Here is a 12,562-nt window from a genome sequence, read left to right as displayed (position 1 = left end):
TCACAACATTTTCAGTTACATTCCTCGAACTGTCCCCCATGTCCCCATGGCAACACTGCAGCTGCGTATTTATGCTGTCCAGCCCCCTCCCTCTCTCCCTCATCCCCACCTCCCCCAACCAACAGCCATCAGCTGCACCCCCACATCTCTGAGACCACCTCTGTTCACTTTCTCGCCCATTCAGTTTTTTAGAGTCCACATATAAGTGAAATCATATAGTTTTTAATACAGTTTTGTAGCTGATTACATCTTTCTGTTTCAGTAAAATCTAAACTGTTTCTGGCTCTTTGTATTATTGAAAATTTAATGAAAAATAATTCCTCATGGATTTTTAACCTTCATAAAAAGTGACTTAAGATCATTTATTGAAACTATTAAGTTTATGAAAAATAAGCATTTAAAACTTTTTGTCTAAAAGATAAGACTACAATTTCAGCTGTTTTTGTTTTCTTTTAATTTGGTTATAATTTTCATTCCTTTTGAACCAGAAGTTGTATTTCTAAGAATTTAACATGAGGAAATACATCACAAAAAAATGTTCTCTAATCTTTTTACTTAGAATTTAAAATGGCCTTTAATATCCCAGTCTCATATATTAGTATTTTCAGTAATTTGTGAATCCATTTTTATTTTAAAAGATTCAAATGAAAGGAGCATGTAGAGAATAAAAATAAGGCAGCAATAGATAGATGTATGTAGGGGAGGGAGATTTGTCATTGTAAGTAGGATAACCTGTGAAAGACCCATCAAGAAGTGACGTTTGAGTAACAAACTTCACAGTGGTTAGGGAATAAGGCCTGAGTTTTTTTCAGACATAGGGTAACAGTGTAAACTACTTCTGTTGAAAAAAAATTGTGCATCATAGTTTTAATTTTTAAAAGCTTTGATATTTGATCATCTGTTTTGCATTCCTACTGGACATTTTTTATGACTTCAGAATTCTTTTAGGATACTAATTAATGGTATTTTAAAAATACTTCACTATGAATTATGTCTTATTTTCTTCAGTGTTCGCTGTTATGTTTATCTTGTTTTCTCTTCCTCTTCCCCTCACCCCCAGTTGTTGGTTCAAATTTCAGAATGGACAATTAGGTTTTATTGACTTGCATGCTTTCCTGTAAAGTAATGAAGAGTTGGATACTAAGCTGGGATCCCCTCATATGCCAAAGAGGTCTTTATTCTGGGCCAACAAAACTCTCTTTAGAATTTCTGGTTCCTTCAAGGGAGCATTTTGTTGTTAAGTTTCGTTATTGTTTTTGTCGTTTTTTAAAGATTTTTTTCTTGGGGAATTGAGGGATGGGAACAGCACTGGGGAATTGGAAAAAGGGGAACAGACAAGTTGCTGTCGTTTTGTTCTTCAGTCTAGTTGTGGAGGATGTTGCTTCACTGGCCCAAGTTGGCACCATCATTGCGCTCTTCCCGGGTGAGGCAGATCAGTCGCCGGCTTCTGGACGGCCGCTCACTGCGGCTGCTGGCCGCTGGCTACACATGGTAGCCCATGGCAACCCACTGCAGCAGGGGCTGCAGCCTAAGTCGCCAGCAACTCAAGGCAGCCCAGCTCCAGGTTGAGCTGTTGTTCAGCATCTTAGCTGTAGAGGGCAGTGTCACTGGCCCTCATATGTGGGATCTGAACTGGGGCCCTCTGGCGTCCCAAGCCAGCTCTTAACCAAGGCGCCACTCGGTTGTTTTTGTTTTTTAATGGTAAAGAAAAGAGATGGTGGTGGGAGGGGAGAAGTTCAGCTGTTGGACTTACGTTTACCCTTTTCACTGTCTTCCTCCTCCTGTGAACCTGCCAGTTTCTAATCTGATTTCTGTGGCTGCTACCAGTCCAAACCCTGTTTGCTATGTATTCACTATGTCTTCTCTCCATTTGGTTCCATTCATTTTCTGTGTTCTAGGAAATTGATAAAAATCTTCTCAGTTAATGATGACCTCTTCTCTCTTTAGTGTTTGTGTTTATCCATTTTGTAGTCTTTTAATATAGTTTCATAAGAGAAGAGAAGCAAATGAATATGTATCATCCATGAATTCATCCAGAACCCTTCCTCAAATCACGAAGTCCTATCAATTCCCCCTCCTTAATATCTGCTTAGTTTCCTTCATTTTCTTGATACTTTCATTAGCTCAGACACAGTCATCTCTTGGCTACATTGCTATAATAGTTCTCGTACTGATCTACTTTCTTACCTTTCCCTCTTGAAGTCTTACTCCCTATTTCATTATCAAGCACACAAATCTAAGTCACTCTCTTGCAGCAGGTCCTTGTCATGTGCAGGACAAAGGCCCTTTCAAGATGGCTGCTGTTTCTGTATTCTATCTTATGGTTACTCCCACCTTATTTACCGGCATTTCTGTCCGAAAAGCAATTGTAGATCCTCTAATCTGGCATGTTTTCTCTTTTCATTTTTCAGTCTTTTGAGGCCATTGTGTGTCTGTGCTGTCACTTTTGCCTGGAATATTGTGGCTTTGCCTGCCGTTGTCCCAGCTTTCCACCCCATACTTTCCATGGCCAGTTGTTAGACATCTTTGGGTCTCTGCTTAGCAAGTTTCCTCTAGAGAGCCATCCTCTGATCCACAAAGAGTGGATTAGGTTTGAATTAAGAACCTTTAATACAAATTAAAATCACAGTGAGTTACTATCCTGTACTGCTAATTGGCTAAAAATAAGACAGTTAATACCAAGCGTTGGTAACAATGTAGAGAAGCTTGAATTCTCACTTGTAAGTGATAGAAACATAAATTGGTAGAATAATTTTTAAAAACTTGAATATTTACTAAGGCTGAATATATACATATTCTTTGACTTAGTAAATCTACTCCTAGTTAACATACCTGAGAATACACACATGTGCATCAAGATACATAAGAGAAAACTCATGGTGCACCATGTAATAACCGTAAGGTGGACACAATCCAAAGTTCAGCAGCAGTAGGATATGTTGTAGTATATTCATTCATTGTAATACTGTCTGGCACAAAGAAGAAACAAGCTACTGGTACCTGCAAAACATGGATTCTTATCCTAAATATGTTTATTGAAGGAAAACAGACCAAAGCAGAACACGTACTATACAGTTCCATTTACATAACAAGGAGAAAGCCCGAGTGTGGCTTCTGTAGTTTGATGTTGTTCTGTTTGTTATCTAGATAATCATTTCACAGATATGTCCAACTTAGGATATTTTGCGTTATATACACTTAGGATTTCTGTTCTTTTCTGTGTATATTTAATGTTTCAATAAGGAGTTTAATTAAAACCTGTATTCCCAAGCCAGCTCTGCTCCATGAATGAAAATTTATGAAGTTATTTGTTAATGATAAGGGACAACATAATTAAGCTAAAAAAGGACAATGGAGAACAGTAACTAGTATTGGAAAAAAACGTATGGAATCAATATGCACTTATATGCTTGTATGCAATGGACATATGCATATGTACCGTATTTCCCCATGTATAAGACATACCCTTTTTCGAAAAATTTGGGGGTCTAAAAACTGGGTGCGTCTTATACAGTGGCTGTAGATTTTTTTTACTTGCATTTCCCGCAAGTGATGAGGAGTTGTGTGCATTTTATGATGAATAAAACTTGAGTTCAATAACTTTATGTAATACATTTTTTTCAAATTTCGGGCCCCAAAATTAAGGTGCATCTTATACATGGGGAAATACGGTACTTGTATTTATAGATTGCATTTTTAGAAAAATACCCAAGACAATTGGCGAGGAGTCAGTAGGGGAACATAGAGAGGGTGACAGGGTCATAGAGGAAACTTTTAACCTTTTGTACCATTTGCATACTGTACCATTGATCATGTAATTCCCATTTTAAAAAAGACATTCCATTATTTGAAATAGCAGATGTTAGTGTTTTCCTTAGTTGTGATTTTCCATGCTTGTTTTAATTTCATACCTGTGAAAAGGGACATGTTCTCTAATGAAAGCAGTAATAGTGCAATGAGCTATTTTAAAACTTGATTTAAATATGTATTGCGTTAAATACAGCAGATCCTTGAATAACATCGTAACAATGAGATGCCATAGGAATTTAACTCTCGTTTATATCAGTTAGCCTATGGTAAAATTGGTCTCATTATGTCATTTTGCTTAAAGTTGCAGAACATATTGATGATGTTAAGTGAAGACTTAAACTGTATGTTGAAACACTTAACATTGCTCTAGAAATCTTTTTATCCCTCTTTATAACTATTATTCTCCATATAGTGTAAATATCTTTATTGTATTAAATATTATATGTTTTAAAATGTTGGATTTGAATTAGTCACTTTAGCTAACAAATTTGTAGGTCATCTTATTATTTAATTAGCTTTTTTTTTTTTTTTTTTTTTTTTTTTTTTAGCTGAGCCATCCCGCCACCTGTTGGCAGCTCACGGCTGCTCAGCTCGGGCTGACTCGAACCACTGTTGCTCAGAGCTCAAACTCTTGAGCGAGCTCTTAACCAACTGAGCCACTCAGCCGGCCCTTAATTAGCATTTAAATGATGAAATTTAACTAGATGAATACATGGTCTCTGAGTCCCAAGCTATATATGACCCCTTGTTATATTGTATTTCAGTGAAATGACCATTTTTTTTCCTCAGCCTATTGAGATACAATGGACATACAACATTGTTTAAGGTGTACAGCTGTTGATTTGATATATATTGCACAGTGTTAGCTAGCACTTCCAAAATAAATGTAACACTTCACAAATTTGTGTGTCATCTTGATGAGGGGCCATGCTAATGTTTCATTCCAATTTTAGTATATGTGCTGCTGAAGTGAGCGTTGACCATGTTTATTCTCATAAGTGCCCTAATTCTTTTGTGTTCTTCGTTTTCATTCATCACTGTGCTGTTTATATTCCTATTCATCTGCCAGTTCAGCTTTCTTAAACGTTAAAACATGTAGAGGTGTTTATCATTGTTACATTTAATAATTATTTCCTTTTATATAGATTTTTTTTGACCCTGAATAAGGTAAAAATTATTTTCTTATCAGTGAATCTGTCACAGTATTAATAGGAACAGCATAATAGTAATAAAGGGAGTCTTTTTAGAACATTTAACATGATTTAGTTGACAGATTTCCTAAAAATACTGTATTTCTTCAATTCTATATATTTTTTCACATTTTAAAATTTAAATCAAGATGTATGTTGCAATAGTTGATGTCATTGTTTAATTAGCAATATCTTAGTCATAAAATAATTTTATCAAGTTCATTTTACAATTGATTGTGTATTATTTACCATAAAGTATGGAAAATACCCTTTTAGTTTATCTTGAAGTACTTCTGAGAATGTAATGGCTTTATACTATAGTATACATCAATTTCTGTTCTAAAAATTTTGCTGTCACAAGTGACACTAGTATGAAAAAAGACTTAATTTGTTATTCTGAATATTCTTTTAAGATTGTATTAGAAATAACAAGCTGTGGGAGTTCTTTCGGATAATTGAATAATCCCCTTCTTGAGGTTTATGATGTGCCTTTTTTTTTTTTTTTAGTTTCAGGTGTACATAACAATGTAATAGTTAGACATTTATACCCCTCCTCACAAAGCGATAGCCCCTCTTTCTCAATTTACTACCCCTGACATCATATATAGCTGTTACAGTTCCACTGACTCTATTCCTTATGCAGTACTCCATATCCTGTGACTAGATAGATAGATAGATAGATGTTAATTTATAGTTGACATTCATTATTATTTAGCTTCAGGTGTACACTGCAGTGGTCAGGCACCTACACTGTATGTCCATGAAGTGGTCTCTCTAATAAGACAAGTGTCCATCGGATACCCTACAAAATCTTTACAACATTATTGATCATATTCCCCAAACTGTCTTTCATATCCCCGTGGCAATCATGTGGTTACTGATTGCTTTCTAATCCCCTCACCTTCTCCCTTGTCCCTACTCCACTCCCACCTAGCAACCCTCAGTTTTTTCTTTATTTCTCTGAGACTATTTCTGATTAGTTTGTTCATTTATTTTATTCTTTAGATTCCACATATAGGTGAGATCAGATGGTATTTGTCTTTCTCTGACTGACTTCACTTAGCATAATGTTCTCTAGGTTCATCCATATTGTTGCAAATGGTAAGATTTTGTTCTTTATGGCCGAGTAATACTCCATTGTATAAATGTACTACAGTTTCTTAATCCAGTCGTCTACCGATGGGCATTTCAGTTGTTTCCAAGTCTTGGCTATTATAAATAACTACAGTAAACATAGGGTGCATATATGTTTTCGAATTAGAATTTTGGATTTCTCTGGATAGATACCTAAGAGTAGAATTGCTGGGTCACACGTAGTTCCATTTCCAGTTTTTTGAGATACCGCCGTACTGATTTCTGTAGTGGCTGCACCAATCTACAATCCCACCAGCAGTGCACGAGAGTTCCCCTTTCTCCACAACCTCGCAAGCACTTTTTGTTTGTTGATTTATTGATGATAGCCATTCTGACTGGAGTGAAGTGGTATCTCATTGTGGTTTTTGTTTGCATTTCTCTAATGATTAGTGAGGTTGAGCATTTTTTCGTATGTCTGTTTGCCATCTTTATGTCCTCTTTTGAAAAATATCTCTTCATTTCCTCTGCCCATTTTTTAATTGGGTTGTTTGTTTATTTTGTGTTGAGTTGAATGAGTTTTTTTAATAAATTTTGGATATTAACCCCTTGTCAGATGTATCATTGACAAATATCTTGTCCCATTCAGTAGGCTTCCTTTTTGTTTTATTGGTTTCCTTTGCTGTGAAAACACTTTTTAGTTTGAGGTAGTCCCATATGTTAGTTTTTTTTCTTCCTTCCCTTGCCCAAGGGGATATATCAGTAAAAGTAGTACTAAGGGTAATGTCTGCAAATTTACTTCCTATATTTTCTTCTAGGAGTTTTATGGTTTCATATCTTACATTTAAGTCTTTAATCCATTCTGAATTTATTCTTGTATATGTCATGTGCCCTTTTTATAGACTGAATAATGTTAGATTGAAGTTTTATTATTCTCTTCAAATTCCTGTTTCAAACATTTTCTGATTATATGGATTTGCCATATAATCAGAAAATGTAATTACATTGTGTTCTTTTGAAAATAAATTACATTTCCTATCGTTGTTTGTTCAACATTGGTCCCAAACTTTAGATAATATTTTGTAGTAAATACTAGAATATTTGAATTACAAACAGACAATGCCTGGTAGTTGCTTAAAAGTATTTATTGAGTGAGTGTTAAATTTTGTTTATATGTGCTTTAGAAAAGAAATGAGCTGATAGTGTAACATGTAGCAAAATATAAGTGAAAATACTGGGTGTGTTTCTAAAGTGCTTATCTTTCGATTTTCAGCGTGCTCAAGCAGTTCTTCAAGCTGTGACAGCTGTCCAGACAGCAAACACTCCCCTTAGTGGCACCACAGTTAGTGAGAGCGCAGTGACTCCAGCCCAGAGTCCAGTGCTTAGAATAATTATTGACAATATGTACTACCCTGTAACACTTGATGTTCTTCACCAAGTAAGTTTAATTTAATTTGCATGTTAACCTATAAATTGAAGAAATAATAACAGTAGATAATGTTTTGATTTTAATGTTTTAACAGATATTTTCTAAGTTTGGTGCTGTATTGAAGATAATCACATTTACAAAAAATAACCAGTTTCAAGCTCTCCTCCAGTATGGTGATCCAGTTAATGCTCAACAAGCAAAACTAGTAAGTCTAAAGCTCTTTTTGAGATACACATACACAGTTAATGTTATTAATACCGATGTAACTTAGCAATACCAGGTAGCATTATACATAGCACAGATTGGTGTCACTAAGATAATATTGGAAAAGCTTAGTCATATCTGTAGTTATGTACAATATAGGCTTATATTATTTTGCATTTTTGTTTGATTTAGATCCAAAAATTTTGTGCTTCTTGAGGATGTAGCGGGATTGTATTGTGCATACACACCTGTATAAGACTTTTAAGCGTTTTCCAATAGGAATTTCAAAGAAAGTAATTTAGCTTCAAGATAGTTTCACTGAAATACATCAGTACATGTGGCTCAAATGCTGCTGTAGGCTTTGTTTATTTAAGACTATACCCAATAACCTTTTTAAAGATTTTTTTTTTAGAGACTGGTTTTCTAAATAGGTTCCTAGTCTACTTTTTATTCCAATTTACATTTTTGTTGTTGTAAAAAACTATTAGAAGTAAATAAAGCCTTTCCCGGTCATGGCTATCAGTGAAAACTTCATACCACATTTTTGCTTTTAAATGGTTTAATCTTCTGTTTGTGTATCTTATTTAAATCTACTTTGCTCGACTACCTCTTTAACTTCTTGTGCCATATTATCTCATTGTTATTACATTATTAAACCATTAAATCAACTGTCTTATCTTACCTTTGTCTTACCTCTTTTTCTCTGTTTTATTCTTCCTTTCAGACTAACTATGGTCTGTAATAAATGCTCCCTCCAGATCAAGGTAGCTTATATAGAACTCAGACCATTTTTGATTATTGTTTCATTGCATTTTCATCCTCAGAATCTTATTTGGGGAGCCAAAACATCTTCGGGAAGCAGAAAGACTATACTAGTAATAATAGCATAATTGGAATGGTTTACCAAGTGTTACTGCATTTTTTCTGACTAGTACTCTATGTTGTAAACAGAACAGGAATTTTTCCTGTATTACAAGGGGATGCTAAGATTTAAAGAGGTAGTAAGTTCCTTATGATAATGCACACTATCTGTAAAGTGGACATTTTTTCTGTCTACTTTTCCTATAGTATGTTGCTGCTTACTTGTTCCCAAGTTGCACAATCTCATCTTGCTACATTTTCCCTTCCAGGCATAAATTAACAATTAGAATTTTTTTCTCCAAAATAAATTTTTTTTTAAATGCGCCAGCCCTCCAATTTTAGAGATATTTTGTATTTAAAGAGTTGCCAGGGCTGGCCGAGTGGCTCAGCTGGTTAAGAGCTCGCTCGGGAGGGCCAGCTTTGAGCAGCAGTGCTGCAGTTCGGATCCCACATTAAGGGCCAGTGACGCTTGCCCTCTACAGCTAAGATGATGAACAACAGCTCAACCTGGAGCTGGGCTGCTGTGAGTCGCTGGCGACGGCATAGGCTGCAGTGAGCTACATGAGTGGCCGGCAGCCAGCGTGAGCAGCCAGCAGCCGGTGTGAGCCTCTGTGAGCGGCCGACCAATGACGGGCGACCGATTGCCTCACCCGAGAAGACCACAATCATCATACCAACATGGGCCAGTGAAGCAACGTCCTCTACAACTAGACTGAAGAACAAAAGCAGCAATTTGTTTACCTGTCTGTTCCCTTTCCCCGATTCCCCAACACTGTTCCCCTCCCCCCAATTCCCCAATAAGATCTTTAAAAAAAAAAAAAAAGTTGCCAAAAAAATCAATGTATGAGGTTTGATCAATAGCAGACAATCTAGAAGCCATGATTTCTATGGCATTTTCACAACCTGAAACATATTTAAATATAGTGCACAATTTTCTTAATGTAGAATTTTTTTTTGCCATTCTCTTCTGATCTAGATAAGAATATCTGGTAAAGGATCAATGAAATCAAATTTGATTAGAAATTATACTGCATGTGGGCCATAATTTAATGGAGAAAGGAGTTTATGTGTGTATCTTGTCTGGAGTTATCTGTAGTTACATTTAATCTCATAAAATATTATACCTCAATTATGGTAAATATTTGAGGTTTTCATATACCCAATCTTCTGTGCACAGATAGTAAGCATCAAACTATAGGTATTTGCTTATGCTGTATTTCCTCTGATCTCTCAGGCTTACAACCTGCTATTCCGCTTGCTAATACTGTTTTCTCTTCATCTCTTTATGCCCAGCTTTTTATATTCCTCTTTGAAGTATCAGTGTAGAAATCTCTTCTCAGAGAGGTCATCTGTAATCATTCATCTAGATTAGATCCCTTCCTTCCTTAGTTCTCAATACCATACATCATATTTAAATATTTTTAATTTAATTTATTAATTATAAATATGTGTGGTATTTTTTCTGTTGGATTGTAAGTTATATAAGGTGTCTGCTTTACTCTCTTCTGTGGTCCTAGAACCTAGCACAATATATGACATGTTGTAGGTATTAGGATCTTTTTCCTCCCATGTCACAACTTTCCCTGCACCTGATGTGCTACAGGTCTCTTCCCACCTTTCTCAATATATTATAAAATGAATTGATTCTAAAGTTTGTAATTTAGTTGCTACATTTTTATGCTTGTTAAAGCAGTGGAGGTCATGTAAAAATTATAGGCAAAGAATAATAGTTTGGGAAGGAAATCTTAACCTTACCTCTTTCCTTCTAGTGATAGTTTTTCAAATGAATGAGAGGTGAAAAAATGTCTCTTAAACACTGGGAATTCATTTAGCAGGCAAAGTGTACCTTCAGGTTTTAGGGGGAAGAGAATTTATATTGTTCTAAAAACTATGGTCCATAGACTATGTGTTTGTCATATAAATTGCTTATTTAAAAAAAGGACTCTTAAGCCATCCTGAATTAATAAATCATAATCTTTGGGGTTGAGAGTCTACCACTCTGGGTTTTGTTGGTTGGTTGGTTGGTTGGCTGGCTGGTTGGTTGGGGTTTAGTTTTTTTTTTTTCTTTCTGAAAGCTGTGGGAACCATTGCTAGTAAATGCATCTTGAGTGACGGAGCCAACCAAACTCTTTCCTATACTATTGGGTTGTCGGAAAAGTCATGACGTATTTTTTTTCTATGTTTTTCTTTGCAAAAATGCGTCATGACTTTTCCAACAACTCGATAGTTATTATCTTTGGCAATTACTTTTGGTAAATAGGAATTTTTTTCCCCTAGCATTTTGCTATAGAATAACAACTCAGAAACAAGCAGATTAACAATGGAGATTTATTAGTGCGAGTTGGAGGGAAAAGTACTACAGCAATCTCATGAATCTCATGAATATGTTGCAGAACAGTGTTTTTAAAAACCTCTTTAGTCAACAAGAAAAGGTAGTGTTGTGTATATTGAGAGTTGACATGTAGAGTGATAATCACAAGACATAGTAACAATCATAATTATTAAGAAGTAAATGTTTTAAATGGTCCTCACATTTATTAAGGAAAACACCCTAATGCCTTTTTTGAAAATCTTGTTTATTGGCAAGCAGAGTATTGAGCAAAAAAATATCCCTTACCGTGACTATTTAGTTCAGTTTCTATATTTTCAAGAAGTAGAATTACTAGATACAGAAATATCCTAGTCTTTTTAATAGCAAGTCATACTATTATGTAATCTGCTTTGCACCTAGACTTTAAAATTATTTGTATTATACAGTCCTAAAATTATAACACACATGAGTAGCAAATGGCTTCTTTTTTTGTATGTTACTAGAAACAGCTTTTCAGGAGCATTACCTATTTTTATTAGGAGTCTATAGTTGACACTGAATAGTGACAGTGTTTTTTGGAAGTCCTTTAAAATGGTCGTTTTAGTTTAGCATACAAGTGGATTGTTTCCCATTAATGATTCCTTCTAGGAAATTGTATTTCATTACTAACAGTAACCATAAACATGAGGTAAAATATTTGCAGTAGTAAGATAATGCCATTCATTCCTTGTTACCTAACATTCACTGCTTTCTGCAGTCTGTGAGAGACCTAATGAAATTATCCTTTCCTGTTTTCTGAGGCAAAGATTCAATTCTCCTAGGCATCTGCCTAATTGTACATCTTTTTAGCGTTTACAATCTATGCATTCCACATACATATGGATTTATGATGAAACTAATGATTTCTGATGTTTTAGGAAAATCCTACATGATATACTAGTCTGGGGTGGTTTTATATTGGTAACTAATTGGTCTGAAGTATTTTATTAGTATAATGAAACGTTATGTACTTGATTTTGATCATTTTTTATCACTAGCTAAAGGTAGATATTTAAAGAATTTGGAGCTTAAGATTTCCTTGAGCATCTGCTAAGTCAGTGACCCCCAACAATCTTCTCAGAAAAGTAAGAGACATAGATAAATAGTAAACAGCATTGGAATAAAATGGAAATAATTTTTTATTGTGACTTTTCCTGTTTTTGATTCACATGCAGTGTTTCATCATGCTGTTTATGCATTCTATGTCTAACATCTTTCCTAAGTTTTACCATGTTTTAGCCATAACTCTTAATATTTACTATGAAAATGTTTTTCCTGACTGTTTTGGTTTGCTGTCAATTTTCCCTGTGAGTAAACACATTCGCGAGGTCTTTCTGCATATTCACTTGAGCTTTTAGTCAGAAGTCTTTGCTCCAGCAAGATCACTGCAATCCTAATTGCTGAACACAAGACTGATTTGTGTGCCGCTATTATTTCTTAGAATTTTGCAAATACATGAGGTGCTCAAAGTGGTTATCATCAATGTCCAGACACTTCTGTTTACGACAAACTACTGCTTGAGCAACGTAGACCAAAGTGTCCACTTGTATACATTTTTTTGGCACCCCCAGTATACAGTAAAGGTTTATTCTAATGAAAAATTAACAGTAAGTTTCCCTGTTCTCTAGTTTGTTCCAGGTTTATATC

The 12,562-nt window shown here is 35.1% G+C and overlaps 1 protein-coding gene across 4 annotated transcripts in view; it reads left to right on the top strand.

The window, feature by feature from the left end:
* Positions 1–12,562, top strand: part of PTBP2 (polypyrimidine tract binding protein 2) — an 81,470-nt gene that overhangs the window by 47,039 nt on the left and 21,869 nt on the right. For all 4 annotated transcript variants that reach the window (XM_019648863.1, XM_019648862.1, XM_019648861.1 and 1 more), the window contains exons 6-7: positions 7,345–7,509; positions 7,595–7,705. In XM_019648863.1, coding sequence (XP_019504408.1) covers positions 7,345–7,509; positions 7,595–7,705 — 276 coding nt within the window. The remainder of the gene's footprint in view (positions 1–7,344; positions 7,510–7,594; positions 7,706–12,562) is intronic.

This window comes from Hipposideros armiger, unplaced genomic scaffold (assembly GCF_001890085.2).
Source record: "Hipposideros armiger isolate ML-2016 unplaced genomic scaffold, ASM189008v1 scaffold_127, whole genome shotgun sequence".
NCBI lineage: Eukaryota > Metazoa > Chordata > Mammalia > Chiroptera > Hipposideridae > Hipposideros > Hipposideros armiger.
Note: the sequence above shows the minus strand (reverse complement) of the source record. Positions and strands in the feature narration are given on the sequence as shown.